The 21,056-nt window shown below is 47.2% G+C and overlaps 1 protein-coding gene across 3 annotated transcripts in view; it reads left to right on the top strand.

Annotated features, from left to right (window-relative positions):
- PLXNA4 (plexin A4) overlaps positions 1-21,056 on the top strand; it is a 469,295-nt gene that overhangs the window by 356,349 nt on the left and 91,890 nt on the right. For all 3 annotated transcript variants that reach the window (XM_061467955.1, XM_061467957.1, XM_061467956.1), the window contains exons 9-10: positions 1,013-1,127; positions 16,903-17,103. In XM_061467955.1, the coding sequence (XP_061323939.1) occupies positions 1,013-1,127; positions 16,903-17,103 (316 nt within the window). The remainder of the gene's footprint in view (positions 1-1,012; positions 1,128-16,902; positions 17,104-21,056) is intronic.

Genomic DNA, 21,056 nt, shown 5'->3' on the forward strand with positions numbered 1-21,056 from the left:
CAATAGTCTTTCCTTCTCTGCTGAGATAAGGAAAAGAAGAATGCAGTTGATATATGCCAGGAGAGGAGAAGCTGCGTGGAGACTTCAGAGCAGCTTCCAGTATCTGAAGGGGGCTACAAGGATGCTGGAGAGGGACTCTTCAGCAGGGACTGGAGTGACAGGACAAGGGGTGATGGGTTCAAACTGAAACAGGGAAGATTCAGTTAAGTCTTAGGCAGAAGCTCTTCCCTGTGAGGGTGCTGAGGCACTGGCACAGGGTGCCCAGAGAAGCTGTGGCTGCCCCATCCCTGGCAGTGTTCAAGGCCAGGTTGGACACAGGGGCTTGGAGCAAGCTGCTCTAGTGGAAGGTGTCCCTGCCTGTGGCAGGGGTTGGAGTTGGATGATCTTAAGGTCCCTTCCAACCCAGACCATTCTATGATACTATGATTTGCAAGAGCCCCATCACTCTGAGCATAACTCGCAATAATAAGCCTGTGGGACACGGGGAGAAATTGCCCTCTTTCATCCTTGACTTTCCCTTGGCCACCTTCTTGTGCCCAGCTCCCAGGGCACTTGGTGCAGCTCAGTGTGGAGGCAACTGTCAAGGTTTCCATGCATCCTCTGGTCTTGTATCTTCTGTTACACTCAGGATTTTGCTATGGGCGAAAAAGGGAATGCCTCTTATGTATGAAGCTGAGAACTTGTTAATAGTCTGAATAAGACTTGTTACAAGGCAACCAAAATACAACAGATATCTATTATTACTCCAGTTACAATGATGTGAATGCAATCTAAATTATCTAATTACTATGAGACACTTGTGATCACAGTGACAACCAGCTCAGGCTATGTTACTGCAACCTGATGATGCTGGGCCAGTCCAAAACCTGTGGCCTTCAGTTAGTGATGGCAAAAGTGGTGTTGGCCAGGCTGTATTTCCCTCTGAGGCACACTATCAGCCTTCATCCGGATCTGTCCTGTTGGCTGATGGGACCTGGCTGGCCAAGTGACTCCTCTTTCTCTCTATTTACAGGTGTCTGTCATGTGTGGAGAGCCCTTACCGGTGTCACTGGTGCAAGTACCGCCACGTCTGCACTCACGACCCCAGCTCCTGCTCCTTCCAGGAGGGACGAGTGAAGCTGCCTGAGGTAGGCAGGGGCACAGGGCATGGGACACATATGTTGGCCTTGATCAGACCAGTAGATCAGCAAGACTTCTCCACCCACTTCTTCCTCCTGTTCTGCTCATCTTCCAGGTGACCCTCCTCTTTCCCTCTGCACATAGGTCTGCTCTGCTCTCCTCTACCAGACCCAAGGGAGCTGCCCTCTCCCTCCTGTACAATACAGGGAATGTGTTACTTTGGGGATTCATTTCAAGCTCCTGGGACTGGGAGGGCTGGGAAAGACTGGGCATACATCTCCTCTTCCCTGTGAGGGTGCTGAGGCGCTGGCACAGGGTGCCCAGAGAAGCTGTGGCTGCCCCATCCCTGGCAGTGTTCAAGGCCAGGTTGGACAGAGGAGCTTGGAGCAAGCTGCTCCAGTGGAAGGTGTCCCTGCCCGTGGCAGGGGGGTGGAACTGGATGAGCATTAAGGTCCTTTCCAACACAAACCAGTCTGGGATTCCATGATTCTAAGCAGATTCCCCAAGCTGCTGAGAATGGATTTAGAGGAAGAATTTAGGGCTCTATCTACAGTGTTAGTGGATTTCAGCCACGTTTCGTGGGTAAGGTACTTAATGGCCACTGCACCAAACTGTCCCCAGATGAGGCTAGGGAAGCTTCATTGCCTGTCACTGGAGCTGAACTGGACCTTAGGGCTTAATACAGAGCTGGCTGCTACACTGCAAAAGCTGTCTGGTTCATATTGTAACTAATGAGCACTTGCAGACAAGCAGAGCTTGGGAGAATACAAATAGGAAGCCACTTAATTACTTCCTGGTCAGGAATGGTCTGAAAGCATCCTGGCCTGTCTGGTAGATGACCTGAGATGGCTCGTTGTTTGCCTGGCCCAAGGGACCAGTAGCCATTAAGAGATGTGATACTTGCTGAACCTCCAGGGACAGGCTGCTGAAGACTCAACGTGTGTTGCATTCAAAGGATGAAATCCCTACTTCTCCTCGTGTTGCCTGCTGGGTCGGGTGTCTCTGGTCCCTCACCCCCAGCCCTCATGCCCAGGAGCCAGTTTGCTGGACCAAAGGACACACATGTAATATCTTCACACCCCCATGGCATCCCCCATTCCCTCCCACCCCTTATGTTCTGGCTGAGATATCACATACGTACTGGTTGAAGTGATGTGGAGCAGACATCCTGAACTGCTGTGGCATTGGGATAGGCCATAAATATGCATGAGCAGGGAAGCTGCCTGTTCTTCATTTACCAGGATTCAGAATATGCTGTAAAGCTGCTTGAAATGTTGCTTGGGAGCTACAGGACCTCACATCCTCTTCTCAGTGGTGAAGTGGTGAAGGAAGGCAGCCAAAGGTTCAGCCCTCCTGGCCCTATTCCCTCGCATGGACCCTTGGCCAGTCCTGTTGGCCACAGGTTTCAGCGCCTTCCACTTCAGCAACTGGAGGGACCTCAACCTTTTGCTCAGGTGGCATTCCCTGGATTACTTTTTCTCAGTTTCCTGCTATGCAATACCACCACCATTTATCTCCAACAGTGTGTCTCGTGTACCAAGCACAGGACTCGCCTTCCAAGTTCTTTCCTGTCTCATGCACAAAGTGAAATGCCTACTACAGATTTCAGTGCATCTCTGCTCCCCTATCACATCCCTGGTACTTCTGACACTTGTTCCCATCATAAAGAAACTTGTGAGAAGCTCTGTATCACCCCAGTTCCTTAGGGAAGATACTGGGGGTGACACAGCCCTTGGGCTTTATTTTATCCCCTATGCAGAACTAGGAAGGAGGCAGTGGATTCTGTCCTCTGCAGATCAGCCTATTTTAATGTTTTCCATTGTTGCTTTATCACCTCTCACTAGTTCTGTTTCTGAAGGGTATCCTCTTCAGGCTAGGAGACAGCTTCAGTCTGGGGGGCTTTGTCCCTCAGTGTAGACTGTTCTTTCTCTCTTGTACTCCCTTTAACAGATGGTTTCCTGCTGATCTTCACATACCCCCTCTCTGATCTTGCAAAGTGATTTGCATGGCAGCAGAGAGAGGCACAAACCTGACCTTAGAGGAAGGCCATTGATCTACAAGGCAACAATAGCATCATGAGACACGTGTATGTTAGGTTGACCATTGCTAATGAGGGCTGCAGCAATGAAGTTAGAGACCCCTCATTGGCTTCTGCAGCAAAACCGTCTCTGACCCCAAACCACTTTCCTATAGGAGACAACATTTGGCAGCCAGCTGCTTGGCTCAGGAGCTGGTTTGGCTGTGTGCTGTGCAGAAGAAACACGTCTCAGCACTGGAATGACTGGACATATCTGCAAGAATGGCCTTGCTTTCAGAGATTGCTTTCTACCTGGCAATGCGAAGAATACCCTGTAGTTTTAGGACCCTTCTCATTGCTCTCTGTGCATTCATGGCCCTCAAGGACGCTGGGGAAGGATGGGATTACATGTGCGTTCTGACAAACACAGATCTCCACTCGGTTCCCGTTCATATAATATGACACACAAGGTTGACTGGGCTGAGGTCCATTTCCAGACTTCCCAATGGCATCTCCAGTAGTGCTGAAAATGTACCATCTCAGTGAGTGGGCCTATTTTTACTGGCCTTTCATCTCCATCTGCAATGCTTCTTTCAGTCCTTTCCTGTACAAGCACTTGGACCTGTGGAGGATGAGGAGGGGGAAGTGTTTGCTACCATGCAGGCATAAGTACCTGCTAAATCAGTAAGTTTTGAGGCGGTACTGATGGGAAACTGTACTACCAGTGTGGGAAGATTGGATGATCCTATTTGCAGTCCATCCATAAATCTGCTCAGCAGATTAGCATAGCCAGCTTCTAGGATCATATGGTCTCATTGCACCAAGAGACTCCTTGCCAAGCATAGAAATATTGGTGTTACTCTGTCAGATGGACCAGTGCCAGAATCTCCTTCCCTCTGTAACCACCACTGCCAGCATCCCAAGCCTGCTCCCTTCCTCCTCACTATGGCCTTCACCTTCTCTTGTTGATACATCCACCTCCAGGTGATTTTTCTTCCCCTCTTTGCCCATACAGCATCTTGCCATCATGTGGGAAGAGACTTCCTACTCTCCAGATGGCCTGGGCTGCAAATGGACCAATTGGGATGGTACCCATCACCCCATAACCAACCAATCCAAAGCACTTCTAAGGGAGACTTGTGTCTTTGTGTACTCCTAGCTCCATCATTATCTTAGCACATCCCACAAGTTTCTGGATTCCAATGGGCTCAGCCTGCTTTTCCTTCAGGTCTTCTTCATGTTCCCTGAGAGGATCTTGGGTTTTCTTTCCTTGTAGTCTGAGTTGCTGATTAATGCTGAGTGCAGGATGAATTTGAGACCGATCCAGTAGCACAGCGGAAAGGCTTTGGCCATGACCCATGCTGTCCAGAAGGCAAAATGTTGTTTTTATTGTATAGCCTCTGATCTGCTGTCCAAAGGGCCCTTTGACATACGTGGTAGATAGCTGTGGTCAGCCAGCCCCAGGCTGGGACAAGGCAGATGTCCTACCACTGGCTGACAAAGCTAAACCAGAGGTGGAGAAAGGACAGAATAGGCACATCCATTGCTATCAACGAAGGAGCATGACTTTCCTCCCTGTCACTTGTCAGGTGCTCAGTGAATCGTCTCTGCCCAAAATAAAGCTGAATGAACTTGGTTGGGAGCCTTGGGAAAGCCCATGTTTGCTCCTGGTGAAGAACTCCAGCAAAGTCATAAAGCAAGAGTATTTACGACTATGGTCCTGATCTCAATCAAATTGAGTTGACGATGTCTCTGTGTGATTTGCAGCAGGTATACTTCACCTTGGCATATAATTTCCCTTTACAGCAGGCTTTCAAAAGCCACGTCCACTAGCTTGAAATATACTGGGTGACTCCTTGCTGATATTATTGCCATGGAGGGCAGGAAGGGCAAGAATGAGGAAACAAAAGGGATATTTTAATACTCAAGTGGATACCCAAGAGAACTGGTGGCAGAAGTTGAAAGAATTAGTCTCAAAGATAGAGGGCAGCAGGCCAAGTTCCTGTTTATTTCTTGGCCATCCTGTCTCTGCTTTTGACATTTGCTGCTGACTGTATCTAAAGTCGTAGTGCAGTCTCAGTGTTGCACCACAAACCATTGCATTGCAGACTAACACAGTGTGAAATCAAGCATTACTCATCTGACACAATCACCAAGTAAGAGAGCTTGGTTATTTTCTCCTGTAAATGGGCAACGCAGTCAAGAAGTGGATGGAAACTGAGTCACGGAGGAGTAAAGCAATTGATCTGAGTGGCTCTGGTGTGATAGGAGCTGTAGAAAGAGCATCTGTCTCTCCTGATACCTATTACCCAGTACATCTGATTGCATCGTCCATCTTGTCTTTGAACAGACAAAGATCCAGTGGGGTAGTTTTCATGTCAGTGTTTCACAGGCATCTGTACAAGGATGGGTAAGCTTGGATAGCCTACTTGAGTTGATGGGATAAAGGATTAAGTCTTCTTTTGTGCCATCTCCTCTAAGATGAGCACTCCCTTGTTCTGGGCCTTGCAAGGAGTTTAGTTTTGTGTGAAGAAAGAGAAGGGGAGAAAAAATGGCAAAAGCCAAACCCAAGCCTAGATAATATCTATTATCCACTGGGTTTAAAAGATACACAATCATTTAATTACCTTGAAGGAGGCTTTCATCTTTCCCTGCTTAGCCGATTTTTGTGTGTGTGTGTGTTTTTCTTCCTCCCCCCAAACAAGCTTTTTATTAAAAGGATTTTCATCTGTTGCCTAAAAAAGAGAACAGAAGAAAAGATCTCGCACCCAAGTGTTTTATGTGGAGTTGTACGTGCTAATGACAGCAAAGCCCACATAAAAGAAACAACTGCTTCAAATATTAATTTGTCAAAAGTGATAGAAAGCAGTGTGAGCATCATGCTGGTGAGCACGATGAGGAATGCTGCTTTGCCCAGTGTTTGCTCGTGCCTCGTGCTGAATGATCCAGTGGCCTCTGCAGTGGAGTGCACTGGTTTCGCTCTGATGCGATGATTGTCCTTCTTGAGGATGGGTGTTGGGGATACAGGGAAGAAGAAGCAGGGGGTGATAATGAAAGCTCAGCCTGAGCTGGTAGATATTTAAGAAGCAATGGACGATGTCCTTGCTACCATGTTTTACATTTTGGCCAGTCTGGAGTGGTCAGGCATTTGGACTAGGTGATCAGTGTTCCAGTATCTGAAGGGGGCTACAAGGATGCTGGAGAGGGACTCTTCATCAGGGACTGTTGTGATAGGACAAGGGGTGAAAGGTTCAAACTGAAACAGGGGAAGTTCAGGCTGGAGATAAGAAAGAAGTTCTTTACCGTGAGGGTGCTGAGGCACTGGCCCAAAGAAGCTGTGAATGCTCCATCCCTGGCAGTGTTCAAGGCCAGGTTAGACAGGGCTTGAAGCAACCTGCTCTAGTGGAAATGTCCCTGCCCATGGCAGGGGATTGGAACTGGAGGATTTGAAGGTCCTGTTCAACCCAAACCATTTTATGGTTCTATCATTTTAGGCCCCTTACAACTGGAAATACTCAATTACTCTATTATATTCTAGTCTAGTCTAATGCCTCATCTTTGTCTGTAGTAAACTCAGCAGTGCCCTTCCCCCCCCTTCCAGTACATCTCAGTCTGGATAAGGGAGGGCTTTGCCTCAGGGTCTCAAAAGAGCAAACAGGTATTTAGGGCCCCCAAATGTCCTCTTTGCAAGGTTCAGAAAGAAGGTACTGTGCTCACCTCCTCCTAAAATGCTGGTGAAAGTGCCTGGGTGTCTGCACTGGGGTGGGAGTAGAGGAGCTGCTGGGTCATCAGGTGAGTGTGGTCCACTCTGTTCTCCCTTGCATCTGCAAGCCTTCTGGTGATGCATCTTCAACTGTTGCTGTGGCAACTGCTTGGTTTTCCTCCCACTCTGGTTTCTATTCTCCTCTAACCTGGCCAGAGAGGAGACTGCTGGAAGCATAAGCATGGGGAGGAGAGAAAACCCATCTCTGCCTGAATGAATATATCTCATTTCTCAGGGACTCTAATGACAGTTGCAGCAAGGCCAGTCTCAGAGTGCTGAATCCTTCCTTGTTTTTCGATTATCCATTCACTTATCCTGGCACCTGCCTATCATTAAGGGGAGGGTGTGAGGTGTAGTTTCTATGGCAACTGCAGGCAACCTGCTACCTTCAAGCCCTGGGAGCAGGCAGAGGGACCAGCAGGAGAGAAGAGGGATTCAGAAGCAGCTCCAGACTGCACCCATCCCATGCAGATGGGATCTGGCATGGTGATGCATGCATTTTATGGCACCTGCTTTTAAGCAGCATGAGGGTTTGGTGTTTATCATCTGTTTAGCTCTTAAAAGTGTTTTCAGGCATGGATGAGGGAGTTCAATCTAGTTGGCATCTTGTCCAGGGGGCAGCAGGAATAATCTGGGATGAGGCTGTAGCTGATGGTTTGAATCCAGCCGTGCCCTGAGGGTTTGGCATTCCAGGCTGTGGCATTTCAGCCTTCATCCACTGTTATCATAGAATCATAGATCAGTTAGGATTGCAAAGGACCTTAACATCATGTAGTTCCAACCCCTCTGCCCATTCCCAGAAAGAGAGATGTGTGGTGTACTGGGTGTGTCCTCTTCAGAGGGAGTGCTTCAACTGATAGTAAGAGGAATCTAAGCACAGAAATGGGAGTCCAGGCAGAAAGCTTTCCCCTTGTTCATGGAGTCCTGTTAGAAATCACTGCTCAGAGGCAGTCTCAATCAGTGCAGGAGGCTACAGGTTTTACTTCAGCAGATGAGAGTTTAATTCTTAGCTTGGACCTTCCTGTGCCCGTTTCTCTCACATACACATCTGATTTGGGTAAGCACTTCCTGCTAATAGGTGCTTGTACAGTCCTTAGTACCTGGAGCTGTGATCTCACAGTGAGGACTGTTCATGTCTTTGAGCATGTACAAGCAAATTGGATAATTTTGCAAGTCACACTGACTGGCACTGAGGTGAAGACAATGATGGAAATCCTGGTTGTGAAGTGGCTTCTTCTGCTATTTTCTAGTACCTTTTGTCATCTCTGAGCCTTTATGCCCTGCAGTCATCCAGCTGGCAAGGGAAAAGGCTGGTAACTTGTTCAATTTCTGCAGTAACTTCCAGCAGGGTTTGCGATTATTATGGTGGTGGATCTGCAGGCAATCTCTGCTGGGCAGCCCCATCATGTCTCTCGTTGCTGAGACCTACAACCAAATCCCAGCGGGAACAGAGAAGTGATGGAAAAAGGCCTTCCTATGAGCACTTCATCCTACCTTAATACACATTTTGTATTGTTCGCCTCTCCAGCCACAATGTGAATGATGAGTCAAGGACCTGTTCATATAATTCCTAGGAGCAACTCAGGGACATTAGTTTGAGTGGAGATGTAAGAAGCATCTGACACTCAATACCATGTTACTCGTACCAGTTGGGCTGCTCACCTTTGTAATGCAAGATTATTTATTCCACAAGACAGAGTGATCTCAGAATGCAACAGGGTAATATTCATCTGTCCCTGTCAACGCTGCACCCTTGAAATGACGTTGGAAAGAGCTTATGTTGTTTTGATAGCATAGCTCAGTGCAATGTCATTGTAATGCCTCAAGTGACTACAGGCTTTTCTGGCTATCTGGACATCTGTTAGGTCTGTAGGATCCATATGGCAGCCTGCAGTTTAAGGGAGGAAAGACAATTCCCTATTCAGACTTAGTCCAGGGTGATGGCTTGGCTCTGAAGCAAGAAGACTTTGCTTTTCTCCATTGTAACACCAGCTGAATTCACTGCTTTGGGACATGTAAGCTTTTGGGATCTGGCCAAGGATAGATGTTCTCAGGATGTTGAAGCTGCAGATAAGAGGTGAGGCTGGAATGTGTCTCCTGCTTGGTGCACCTCCAGGAGGCTGACCGCAGACCCTCCTTCCCTGCCCTGTATTTGAGTGTGACTCCGTTTGCTTTGGCTTAGTTGTTATCTCATGCTGTCATGAATCTCAGTGAGGGGGAGCATGACAAAAGCCATGATATCACGGTCCTGACCTTCCCACTGTGGAAGCCAAAGCACTAGGACTTTCTGGGCCTCTGTCCTGGTTTCTGAAGGAAATGGCTTTGCATCAACATGTCCTGTGGGTGCAACCTCCGGTCCATCTGTTGCTCTGTCTCCTCTATTGACTACTGAACTCATTGGCTGTTCTTGGCTAACTGGGCCATAGTCTGGAACTCTCAGAGATACCAAGTTCGTATTAACTTTGTAAATACAGGCAGCTTTAGAGAACAGGTAATAGTCTTTTGGTCCTCTCTTAGGAAGAAAGCACTACATTTTGGGCTCAACCCTTGTTAGATACCAGAAATCCCCATGTAAGAGTATTGTCATGATAGTCCCTGTCACTTCTGAGGAGATTCTTGGTTGGAGAATGTCCCTTACCCATACAAAACCCTTTTTTTGGCACAGAAACTTATGCTGATGAATGGCATGTCAATGTCATTGGTACATGGATGAGCAGCAGAGGGTATTATTGTAAGGCTCACAATCTGCAGCCTCATTGGGCTGCTGGGGTGCCACGCATAGATGTACAGTGCTTTGATATACGTGAAAGGTCTTACGAACGTCAGAGGGAAGTAAGAAGGGAAGTAAGAAAGATGTAGATTTATATAGTAATAAATAGAGAAGAAATAAGCTGTCTGTGCTCTGTCCCAGGCTTTGTACAACCTATTTTTACTCCGTGTGTTGTTCCGAAGGGCTCTCCTACTGAACCAGGATTTTCCTTTAACAAATGATAGACTTTATCCAAGTAAATACATGTTTATCTTCTGTCTTGCACATACACCACCTTCCTCAGTGCACACGTTCGTATTCCTTACCATTTCAAAGCCAGGCAGTTACTCAGGAAACACCAGAACTGAGGCTGTTTGCATGCCTCCAGTAGCCATTTTCCTATGAGCAGATGTACCTACTGACACAATCATCTACTATGTTTATCACTAGTCCCCTCCTCTCATCCAGTGACCAGAAGGCTCCTGCTCTCTGGATCATTACTTTTCCTTCTGAGAGTGAGTCAAAGCAACAAAGGGCTGAGAGAAATCTAACGTTGTGTCTCTATTTAACAAGGATAAATGTGGTGCTTGGGTAATTATGGCAGCCTGACCTTGATCCTTGTGAAATAATGGACCATCTGAGACAGACTCTATTAATAAAGAATTAAAGGAGGGTAAAATCATTAATGTTGATCAGTAGAGATGTGTGGACTGACTTCAGAGGCAGAATAGTACTAGGTTGGGATCAAGCTCTCAGCAGATCTGGGTCATTTCCCAACGCTGTCTGCATGGCCTTGGGGGAGTCACTTGGCTTCTGATCAGTGGGATCCATCAGTGAGCAATGTGAGAGGAGGTTAGTTATCTTCATTCAGCTTCTGCTTTTCGAGTAGCCACTCTTTGGTGATCAGCATCACTCATAGCACTGAGGCCAGGGACTCAAGAGTTTATGGCAGCTGAGCTAATGATCTGCTATTGATCTCTTGATCTCCCTTCCTCCACCAGTGATATCTGTATATGGGTCTGTGCAAACCACCATTGAAGTATGTAGCAACTAGTGTGTGCAGAGCTTAAACACAGGCTGAGCACCTGCCACCCTTTCCCAGGCACCAGCATCACATGCTATACCTGACAAAAGAGCCCTGGTATTTGCTCTTGAGTGCATGGAAGACTCTTAACTGGAATGGAGCCACCAGAAGTGACAGCGGTGCAAGTACTCACTTATTCCTTTGCTGGCTCTGCATGTATTTACACTTCCCATAAATCCTGTTGCTTTCTCCTCAGCGGCTGCCTTTAAAGTTCAGAGCATTTTCTTCTTGTATTACTACTTTAGCTGGGACAATAAATAGGCATGCCATCAATCAAACTAACAACACTGTAAACTTAGGAAGTGCAGCTAAAATAGATGGTGCATTAAAAAATTCTTTGACCGGGTGAAGCATTTTTGTAGCTGGTTTGATTGCTGCCGGTGCCCATGTAAATTTGGGAGAAGTATCTCCAGAAATTTATGGACTTTGGAATCCTGCCTCCAAAGCATTGACCTGATTCCGTTTTATAACCTAATAACATTCCCCAGCACTGTGGGTGTAAATTTTCAATATAATTTTTATGATGCTAAGAATTAGTGGTGTAATAATGTAAACACAACATGGACTGTAAGTCACCCCCTTCCCTTCCCTTCCCACACTGGGAATGCCCTGTGCTCCCTGCTGCTTCCCTTCTCCAGATAATCCTGTGGCTGGGAAGTTGCACAAGTGTTTAGAAGTGATTCATCGAAGGAAGCAGCTTGTCAGCCCTGGAGCTTGAAGCCGTCTGTCTGCAGCGGTACAGGGCTGCTGCTCTGAACAAGCCTCCGGTTTGCTTGGGTGATATCACAGCCCTGACCCAGGGTGGCTGTGCTGAGGTGTGAGAGAGAAGTTCAGAGAACATATTCCAGGCAGTCCCTGCTGCCTCTCATCTGCCAGCTTGCTGCCTTCCTGCTTTTTATCCAGGTGAAATCTGAGTCCCCTAAAAGCAATGAAAAAAACTCCATTATTTTCTTCCTCTTTTCCCCTTTCCTCTTTCTCCTTCCTTCCCTTCATTTCTCTTTCCCTGTTCTGTTTTGATTTTAATGTTTTTTGGTTCTAATTTCCAGATCATCCAGATGCTGTGGTGTAGATATCTTTATAAAGACGCAATCCCTGCCTCTCACTCCCTCTTAATCAAGACTTAATCCCTTACCCTCTTGGTATGATTACAGCAGAGTGGGAGGATGGGAAAGCCATAGGGAGCACAAGGAAAACAGTACCTTGCAGCTCAGCAGAGCAGAGAAACAAAAGATGTATTGTATTTACATCATATGTGAGTAAATAGCAATCTGAGTGTCATTTCTTGTGCATCCCAAAGGACTTGAGTGAGTAAGTTATGGTCCTCACTTGGATTCACTTTGACGTCATGTTCCTTCTAGGCAAGATGGCTTGGGTAAGGCACAAAGATGGTTGATGAATGAGGGATATTGAAAAATACATCTTAAAAGCCCCTGAGGTTGAAAATGAGGAAATGGATTTTAATGGCAGGAGAAAAGGGGATCTGTATGCTTTGAGATAAGTAGGTAGTCAAAGACTTGGTGGTGGTCCTAAATGGAGATGAATGCTGCTCATCTGGGAAAGGAAAGGTGAACATCCATTGCCAAAAGTTGAGTTTATCTTGCCAAGGACGCCTGCAGTGCAGTCAGCATTAGTGAGCTCTAGTTTCCTTTTGTAGACAGCAGAGATCCAGGGATCATGAGGGGTTGGTACGAAGGAAAAGTAAGAAAGATTCCCTCACTTGAATGCTTGGAATAACAAGAGATGCACAGGGAAAGACAAGTGAACTGTGACATCAGTGTAAGGTGGAGACTGTTGATAGGTGGATGGGTCATTGTATTAAACCTTATAGAAACCTTGCAGTACCTAAAAAGTGGTCTACAGGAAACCTGGAGAGGGGCTTTGGACAAGGGCCTGTAGGGACAGGCCAAGGGGAATGGCTTTAACCTGCCCGAGGGGAGACTGAAATGAGCTCTTAGGCAGAAGCTCTTCCCTGTGAGGGTGCTGAGGCGCTGGCACAGGGTGCCCAGAGAAGCTGTGGCTGCCCCATCCCTGGCAGTGTTCAAGGCCAGGTTGGACACAGGGGCTTGGAGCAAGCTGCTCTAGTGGAAGGTGCCCCTGCCTGTGGCAGGGGTTGGAACTGGATGAGCTTTAAGGTCCCTTCCAACACAAATCAGTCTGGGATTCTATGATACTATGATTCACGGATGTTTTGCTGTTCCCATGTAAGATGCCTACCATTCAGAGTAGATCAGACTCATTTGCTTTTGGAAAACAGAAAACACTTTCATGACCCTTGGGGTCATAATTCTGGCTATAAGCAGTAACAGAGACTGAAACCGTGAAAAATAAGATTAGAAGAAAACTCATGCTATATTACAGCATTGTAAAAGAAAGATGCTAACATGCTTCATCCCTAGGAGAGGATGATAACTGTGAGTATCTTGTCAGTCTTCAGCTTATAGTGGAAAAAAAATCTCCACAAAATCATAGGTATATATGTATGAAGCACCATAAAGGAAGCAAACTAATTAGTTCAGGGCTAAGAGCATATAGCCTCAGAGAGGTTTCATTGTCCTCTTTAGAAGAATTCTCATGATGGCTTTCACTGGGGACTCACTCAGGTATAGCTGTGATGAGGGCCATAACACGTATGTGAGAGAAAAGGAGAGAAAAGCTTCGCATTTCTGAGACTTCATTATTTCAGCAAGTTACAGCAAAACACAATTGCAGACATTCTATGAGGAGTTATAAATAAAGAAAATGAAACTACCATCGACCCAATGAGTACAGTCCATTTCATGCAGTGTTTTACTTGACAACTGGTGATTTGAGGTGTACATCGCTACAAGTAATTGCAAGGGTGGAGGATGTTATTGTAAAGAGACTGATTTGAAAGCATTTAAGGAATAGAATGACGTTACATACACAGAATGAATCAAAAAACGGGCACTTTCATATGTGTTGCTCTGGTACAGATTAAGCTGGATTTGAGCTCCTCTGGAATCTGAACCAGCTCCCCTTGGAGTCAGGAGAAAGGCTTCATTTATTATATACCAAAGACAAAAGGGGTGGGATTGTGCCCTTCCTCGGTACAGTTGTTGGCAGTGGATGCTTTTATTTCCCCTACATCATGTGAAAACTCTGCTTTTGCAACCTAGGTGATGTCCATTGCAGAGGAAGGGTGAAGAGAAACTGCCTCTGCTGGAAAATGCCCAGAATAACTCTTTTTAAAGGATCTTCCTGCTTGGATCCTGTGCCAGGGTCTGCTCTGAGCAGGCTGATGTTTTGCTCTCTAAATACATACCTGGCCAGGCACCCAAAGCTTGTCACAGGTTGCAAAATGAATATCACATCTGAATTCAAACCCAGAGCCTAGTCCAAGCTCAGAGGTTTTATGCAGTACATCACCCAATGAAATTGCCTTTTCCCCTCCCTGTTTCAATTAGAAAGAACATTAGGTCAATCAGATAAAGCCACATTGGGAGGATTTCCTCTTTATGGCGCTTGCCTCTTCAATTATCTATAATGAACTTCCTCACATCACTGCAAAGCTTTTTATATGCAAACGAATCCTGTTTTGGGGCTGCTGCAATCACTGCTTGTTAATGAACTTGAAACAAGTGTTATCAGAAAGGTTACAGCACCAGTGGTGGTGGGGGACAGGATAAAGCTAGACAAGAAAGACCAGCCTGAAGAGCTGGGATTGGCCTGCAGGTAACGTAGTGGACTATCTCCAGCCCCCATCCTCTAGCCCCCTTCAGAGGCTTTTCGATGTTACAGACATCAAGCAAAATGCCCACTCTTGGGAAATGGCTGCTCAGCAGCAGATAGGGCTTTCCCATCCTCCTGTCCCACTGATTCCCTGTGCCAATGCGTTTCTCTCTCAACTCCTATAGCTGGGAGGGAAGAAAAATGAGATGATGTTGCCAAGGTCTTTCCTTATGCCAAGAGAAAGAGAGGGAGCTGATTCAGAGGCCCCAGGACATGTTGGGAAGATGAAGGGTCAGGGTCAGGGGCTGTTGAAGCCATGCAGTCCCAAATGGTATTTATAGATGTTACCTGCTGGTGTTATCAGAGCTGGAAGCTCTCACTCATATTTTTGCACAGCCTAGACCACCTCATTCCCTTGCCCTCTGCATTTTCATAACTCTAAGTCACCCAGGGTTAGATTATGCCTCACTTTCTCATGCTGAGTAGCTACTTAAACCTCCACCTAATCCTAACACTGGTGTGCCTTGATACGATAGGACCATTGAACCTGAGGTTAGAAAGGCTTTCTAGACTGTCAAGCCTTACCCTTTTGTCAAGACAAACACTTCTGTGACACCTTAACCATTGTATTCCAGCATTAGTGGTAGTTATATTCCAGTATTAGTGGTTGTCCCTTGAGACAATGTCACAGGGCAGAACAACAGCAAGAGCTTGGAGTATTGGAACAGGGTATAGCTCCTCAAGCACTCCCCAGGGGTCCCATACAGCCTCTTTCTACACTGTGTCTTGTGCCTGATGAGGCATAGAGCAACATCCACCACTCATAGGCTCGACTTTGTGAAGCCTCCTCATATGTTACTGCTTGTTGAAGTACTGCTCGGCGCCAGCATCCCCAAGGCTGCAGAGTATCATAGTGGTAAAGCTCATTACTGCAATGCAGTACCACACCGGCTTTCTACTTCCAATCCTTACATCATCCAGCCAGGAGACTGGGGAAGGCTTCTGGACTTCACTGCAGCAATGTGCTATGTGGTTACTGGATTTTCTTCCTGCCCCTGGCCATGGATCAGCTCACACCCGCAGTGTGATGATTGATGGCTCTTGTAATTCTATTCCTGGTTGGCATAACTGCAGATGTTACACGCCTAATCCATTTCTTTATCTTCCTAAGCTATTTGCTTCAGTAAGATGCTTCCACCATCTGCTCTAACCAGTTCCCAGGCTCTCATAAGCCATAAATTCCACTTTTGAACCCTTCAGTCCCTTTCCCTCCTTTCCAGCCCCAGATCAGTGATTCTTCTCCTGCTGTCCATTACCCACACCTGCAGATTAAACTTGCACCTCTTTATGGAAGTTTCCTGTCTCTGCATGCACCGGCTGGATCTGACTTTACCACTGAGCAGTTCAGTCTGAAGTGGTGCTGTTCTCTGGACAGGGTGGCTGCACCATCATGATACCGTGGTGCTCTACAGATAACAAACAGCATGCCCAATACAGTGCAGAGAAGTAAAAAGAGGGGACAGGCTTCCTTTTGGCATCTAGGAAAAGACTTAAAAGGGGGGACATCCAGCCACTCAAAAGTGAGCAAGACAGCATGGTCTGTGCATTTGGCATGCTTATGTTTTGTAGCCTGTTGCAGTGGGGTTTTAATATCAAACTGCCTTGGATTAGCCAGGCAAATGCTGCGGTCATTTCCTGAAGAGTTGATAGCCTACTGGAATACATGGATTTGGCAGCTCCTGGTTGTCTGATTACACCACGAAGAAGCAGTGCGCTGCTACTCTATGCTTATTAATGAGACTTTGAATACAGCCTTCTGCATTGCAACTTCAGGTACCCAAAACCTCACCCTGTGAGGCACTGGATTAGCAGCACACACTCAGCATTGCTCCTTTAGTGAGCTGGTGACAAGCCTTTCCATGGGATCTCCACGCGCTGTGTAACAGTTGTTTCCTGGGAGCTGGATCCATCTATAATAAATGCTCTGTCCCCTTCTAAGCCAAAACAAACTCTCTTTTTAACAGCCTAGCCTCTGCCTTGCTGGAGCTGGCTGGAGCTGTGCCTCCAAGCAAGGAATTATGCTCAGATTTGTGCTTTATTCACTTCTCATGTCATGGTGTTGCAACTGGGCTAAGTTCCTGGAGGGAACACGATTGCTTTCCAGCTACCTGATTAATGGAACAGGTATTAAAAAGCACCAGAGGTAGCTTCCTTGGATCCTGAAGGTTGCAAGTCTGTAGGGTGAACAAGGGAGATAGGAAAGGATGGTCTGTAAAAGAAATCCTTCCTACCTGTTTATCTCAGCCTTCCTGTCATGCTCCTAGAATACCTTGTAATAGGCTGAGGCCCAGGGAGGTGCAAAGGCTTTGTAATGGGCTGAAGCAAAGCGTGAAGGGAGAAGGTGGAGAAGCATCAGAGGACCCCACCTGGGGCTGGGAAATCCATGTGCTGACTTGGTGCTTTGTCTTCTCTCTCCCTAGGACTGTCCCCAGCTGCTGCAGGCAGGGAAGATCCTGGTGCCGGTGGAGGTGATCAAGCCGATCACATTGAAAGCCAAGAACCTGCCTCAACCACAGTCGGGACAGAGGGGCTACGAGTGCATCTTGAACATCCAGGGCAATGAGCAGAGGGTGCCTGCCTTGAGGTTCAACAGCTCCAGCGTGCAGTGCCAGAACACCTCGGTGAGCAAGCCCTACGTGCTAGGGAGGGATACAGGGGCCAGGAAGGACCAGTAGTTGCTTCTGCCCTTGGATCCCAATATTTGGCAGTACAAGAAGGATGCTCAGGGGTCTGGAGCATCTCTCGTATGAGGAGAGATTGAGGGAGCTGGGCCTGGTTAATCTGGAGAAGAGCAGACTGAGAGGGGATCTCATCAATGCAGATCAATAGCTCAAAGGTGAGTGCCAGGGGGATGGTGCCAGACTCTTCACAGTGGTGCCCAGTGACAGGACAAGGAGCAATGGCCAGAAACTCAAACACAAGAATTTTCACCTCAACATGAGGAAGAACTTCTTGATGTTGATGGTGACAGAGCCCTGGAACAGGCTGCTCACGAGGGTTGTGGACTCTCCCTCTCTGGAGACATTCCAAACCCACCATGGACATGTCCCTGTGTGATCAACTCTGTGTGGCCCTCCCTTGGCAAGGGGTTGGACTGGATGGTCTCCAGAAGGTCCCTTCCAATCCTGACAGTTCTGTGATTCTGTGAGTAGCCATGACCCTTAGACATTATGGGTCTATGATTCTGTGATTATTATCAGTTTAATCTGCCCCTGTCTTCACAGTGCCACATCCTTGTATGCATTCAGAAGGGTTTCTGGAGGGACAGGTCTTCATCTCAAGGCTGAGAGTTGAGTTATTCTGTGGGGTTTTGGTGATGGGACATATAAAACCCCATATAAAGAGTCTGACGGTGACCACCATGTAATGGGTCAAAAGAAGGGTGAAAGGCTGAAGGCTTGAGTCAAACTTTCTTCCTGTTGCTCATTCACCACATGACCTTTTGTTAGTCTCTTTGCCTCTGCCCACCTCTGCTTCCCCATCAGCAGTGAAGGACCAGTAACCCCCCCAGCCCAGGAGTCACAAAGGTGGTGTCACTGCACCAAAGTTGTTGGGGGCAAACGCTGGCTTAGAATCAAAGAATCACAGGATGGTTTGGGTTGGAAGGGAACTGAAAATCATCCAGCTCCAACCCCTGCCATGGGCAGGGACCCCTTCCACTAGAGCAGCTTGCTCCAAGCCCCTGTGTCCAACCTGGCCTTGAACACTGCCAGGGATGGGGCAGCCACAGCTTCTCTGGGCACCCTGTGCCAGCGCCTCAGCACCCTCACAGGGAAGAATTTCTTTATCTCCAACCTGAACTTCCCCTGTTTCAGTTTGAACCCATCACCCCTTGTCCTATCACTCCAGTCCCTGATGAAGAGTCCCTCTCCAGCATCCTTGTACCCCCCTTCAGACACTGGAAGCTGCTCTGAGGTCTCCACACAGCTTCTCTTCTCCAGGCTGAGCAGCCCCAGTGTTCTCAGCCTGTCTCATGGGAGGTGCTCTACCTGCCAGCAGCTGTGCATATCTGCAAGAGTGGTCTCTTCAGGAGATTCATGTCTCCAAGATGTACATTTGAGTCATTCTATTGCTGCTACTACGAGATGATTTATTAGTCAAAGAGCTAATTACAGGCTTTAGCCACTTCACTGCAGCTCTGCCACTCCATGCCGGGCAGTGCCTGTTAAAATCCGTCACAACATATCCTGCTGCATTAAGCAGCATGCTGAAGATTACAGGCACTTCACACACTTTATGATCTGTTGCAAACAAGCAGCTTCCTAACCACATTGCTGCATTTATTTCTTTGTCCCCCTGATTTTCATTACTGGTTAGCGGCCTGTGAGCATCCGGGTTTGGCGCTTCGTAAGAATGGATGGCTGGAGAAGTTAAGAAGGCATTACACTTTAAAACAAATTAGGATTTACTTTTACAGCAGCAGAAGGTTGTGGCTGAAGGGGTGTTATATGGATCTGCATAGTGACTACATGTCTGTCCAAAAAGTCTTAGCAAGTAAGAGAGCAGCTACCCTTTAGAGACGCAAATTCTCTGGCACACATAAATAGACATCATCATAAACTACCTCAGGGTGATTTTGAACATAGTGGGGCTGAGCAAGGGACGGGCAGCATCAGCAGTCCTGAACTCAGCATCTGAGTTTGTGATATCCCATAAAAGAGGCTGGTTTTGAGAGGTAATAGTTACTATTCCCATACTACCCCCATGCTCCAAGAGGTTGCTAGTCCCTAGGAGCAGAGACGTGCGCTTCCATAAATCCCCCCATGCGTTTGCTCATGGGGTGTCTGAGTGCTCCAGAAGCACTAGATTGATTTTAATGCTAATTTTCACAAGCCAGGACACGCAAAGATACTCATGAGCTACACAGTGTAGCAGGGCTGAGTGTCAGGCTAATGGCAAAGCACTCCATGACCTTGCTGCTGCATGGTGACTGTAGAACGCCAGTCCCATATTTGGTGATGGTTTGGGTGGACCTCTCTTTTCTACAAGGAGAGATGCTTATTTTGGACCAAATAAACTATTTCAGTATTCTTCCTCCTCTCCCTTTCTCCACCATCTATTCTTTTCCCTTCTCCTTCCTTCTCTTTCCTTTCGAAGGCACTTGGACTCTCTGATTTGAGTTCTTTTTTGCTTTCTTCCCTGAGAAATGTTATTTCATTGTTGCTCTGAATTTGCAGACACTGGGAGAAGGAGATGTGGAAGGGAGAAACAGACAAAAGAATGACACATTCACACACATACAGAGAGGGAACAGAGAAGCCTTGGCTCTGAACAGTGGCAGAGGACACAGACAATAGGGAAGGAGTGCTGCAGATATGTCTCCATCATGATTGTTTCCTTCCCTGCCAGAATTAGCATTCAGTCTGGAGCCACTGCAATACAATGAGCCTCTGCTCCAAGGGTCACCTGCCTATAGAAACAGATCTATGAGCTTGTTTGTAAATTGAATCAGCTCCCTTTGACAGAGCTTTTTACTCAGCAGAGTTGCTGGATGAGGCACTGAATGTAGCACCTGCATTGCAGGCTTGGAGAAGGTCCAGAGGAGGGTGGGAGGATGTGTTGTGATGGTGTCTCTGAAGGGATGCTATCCTGCCAGCAGATCTTTCTGTTGGTGGTGCATGCTAGACTAAGCAATCATTCTTGGCTTGTTTTCCTTCAGAAGCCTCAAGATCTGTCCCCTCCCATTGTACGCTAGGCACTGACGTGCTCAAATTCAGCTCGACTTCTGCGAAATGCAGGGGTTTCCCTGCTTTCACAGCAGATAGAATCAGGGAAAAGCCTCAGCTCTTGCTCTCCGCTGTCTGGTCCCTCCAGATTTACACCAGGGATCAGAACCATCTTAAGCAGATGTTTTTCTAAGTGGCTCCAACTTGAGTTAAAGGATGTTATAAGGACACCCAGGTGGGACCAGCCTATCTGATGGTGTGTCAGTGATGTCCTAGCCAGCACTAGGTGCTCAGCAGCCAGCTCAATCTCACCCCTGTCTTTCCTGGAGATATTTCCTCTGATAACAGCAATAAGTCACTGCAGGGCAGCATGCTTCGGGACAATTATTGTTCCTGTCAAGTGGTTTGAGAGTCTCTGGGCTTTGTCCTCTATCACACCCCCCAAGGCATGCAATTATCACTCAGAGAGACACTACCTGCCAGTCCCTATTGCACTTATGATAGCTCTGCCGACAGCCTGGACACAGAGTGATGGGAGGAAATGAAAAGCAGGGGAGCTAAGACGGCATATAAATCAGTAAGTAAAAACATCAGCAGGAGGGGCTGAAATTGCTAGATCTATTAGGGTGGAAAGCAATCTCCCCAGTGGGAAACACTGGGAGCCCCAGCACGTGCAGTCAGCCCCGTATTGCTGCCTTTGGCATGAAGAAGAGGGAGATGGGTGAGTATTAGAATCACAGAATCATAGAATAGTTAGGGTTGTATCATGGTTTAAGCCCAGCCTGTCACTCAGAAACCATGCAGCCGTTCTCTCACTCTTCCACCTTCTTCCCCCAGCTCCCGGAGGGATGGGGAGGAGAATCAAAAGAATGTAACTCCCATGGGTTGAGATAAGAGCAGGCCAGTAA

Source organism: Pezoporus flaviventris, unplaced genomic scaffold, assembly GCF_033815535.1.
Source record: "Pezoporus flaviventris isolate CSIRO_AGI_PZ_B2104156 unplaced genomic scaffold, CSIRO_AGI_Pfla_v1 ptg000046l, whole genome shotgun sequence".
In the NCBI taxonomy this organism is placed as follows: domain Eukaryota; kingdom Metazoa; phylum Chordata; class Aves; order Psittaciformes; family Psittacidae; genus Pezoporus; species Pezoporus flaviventris.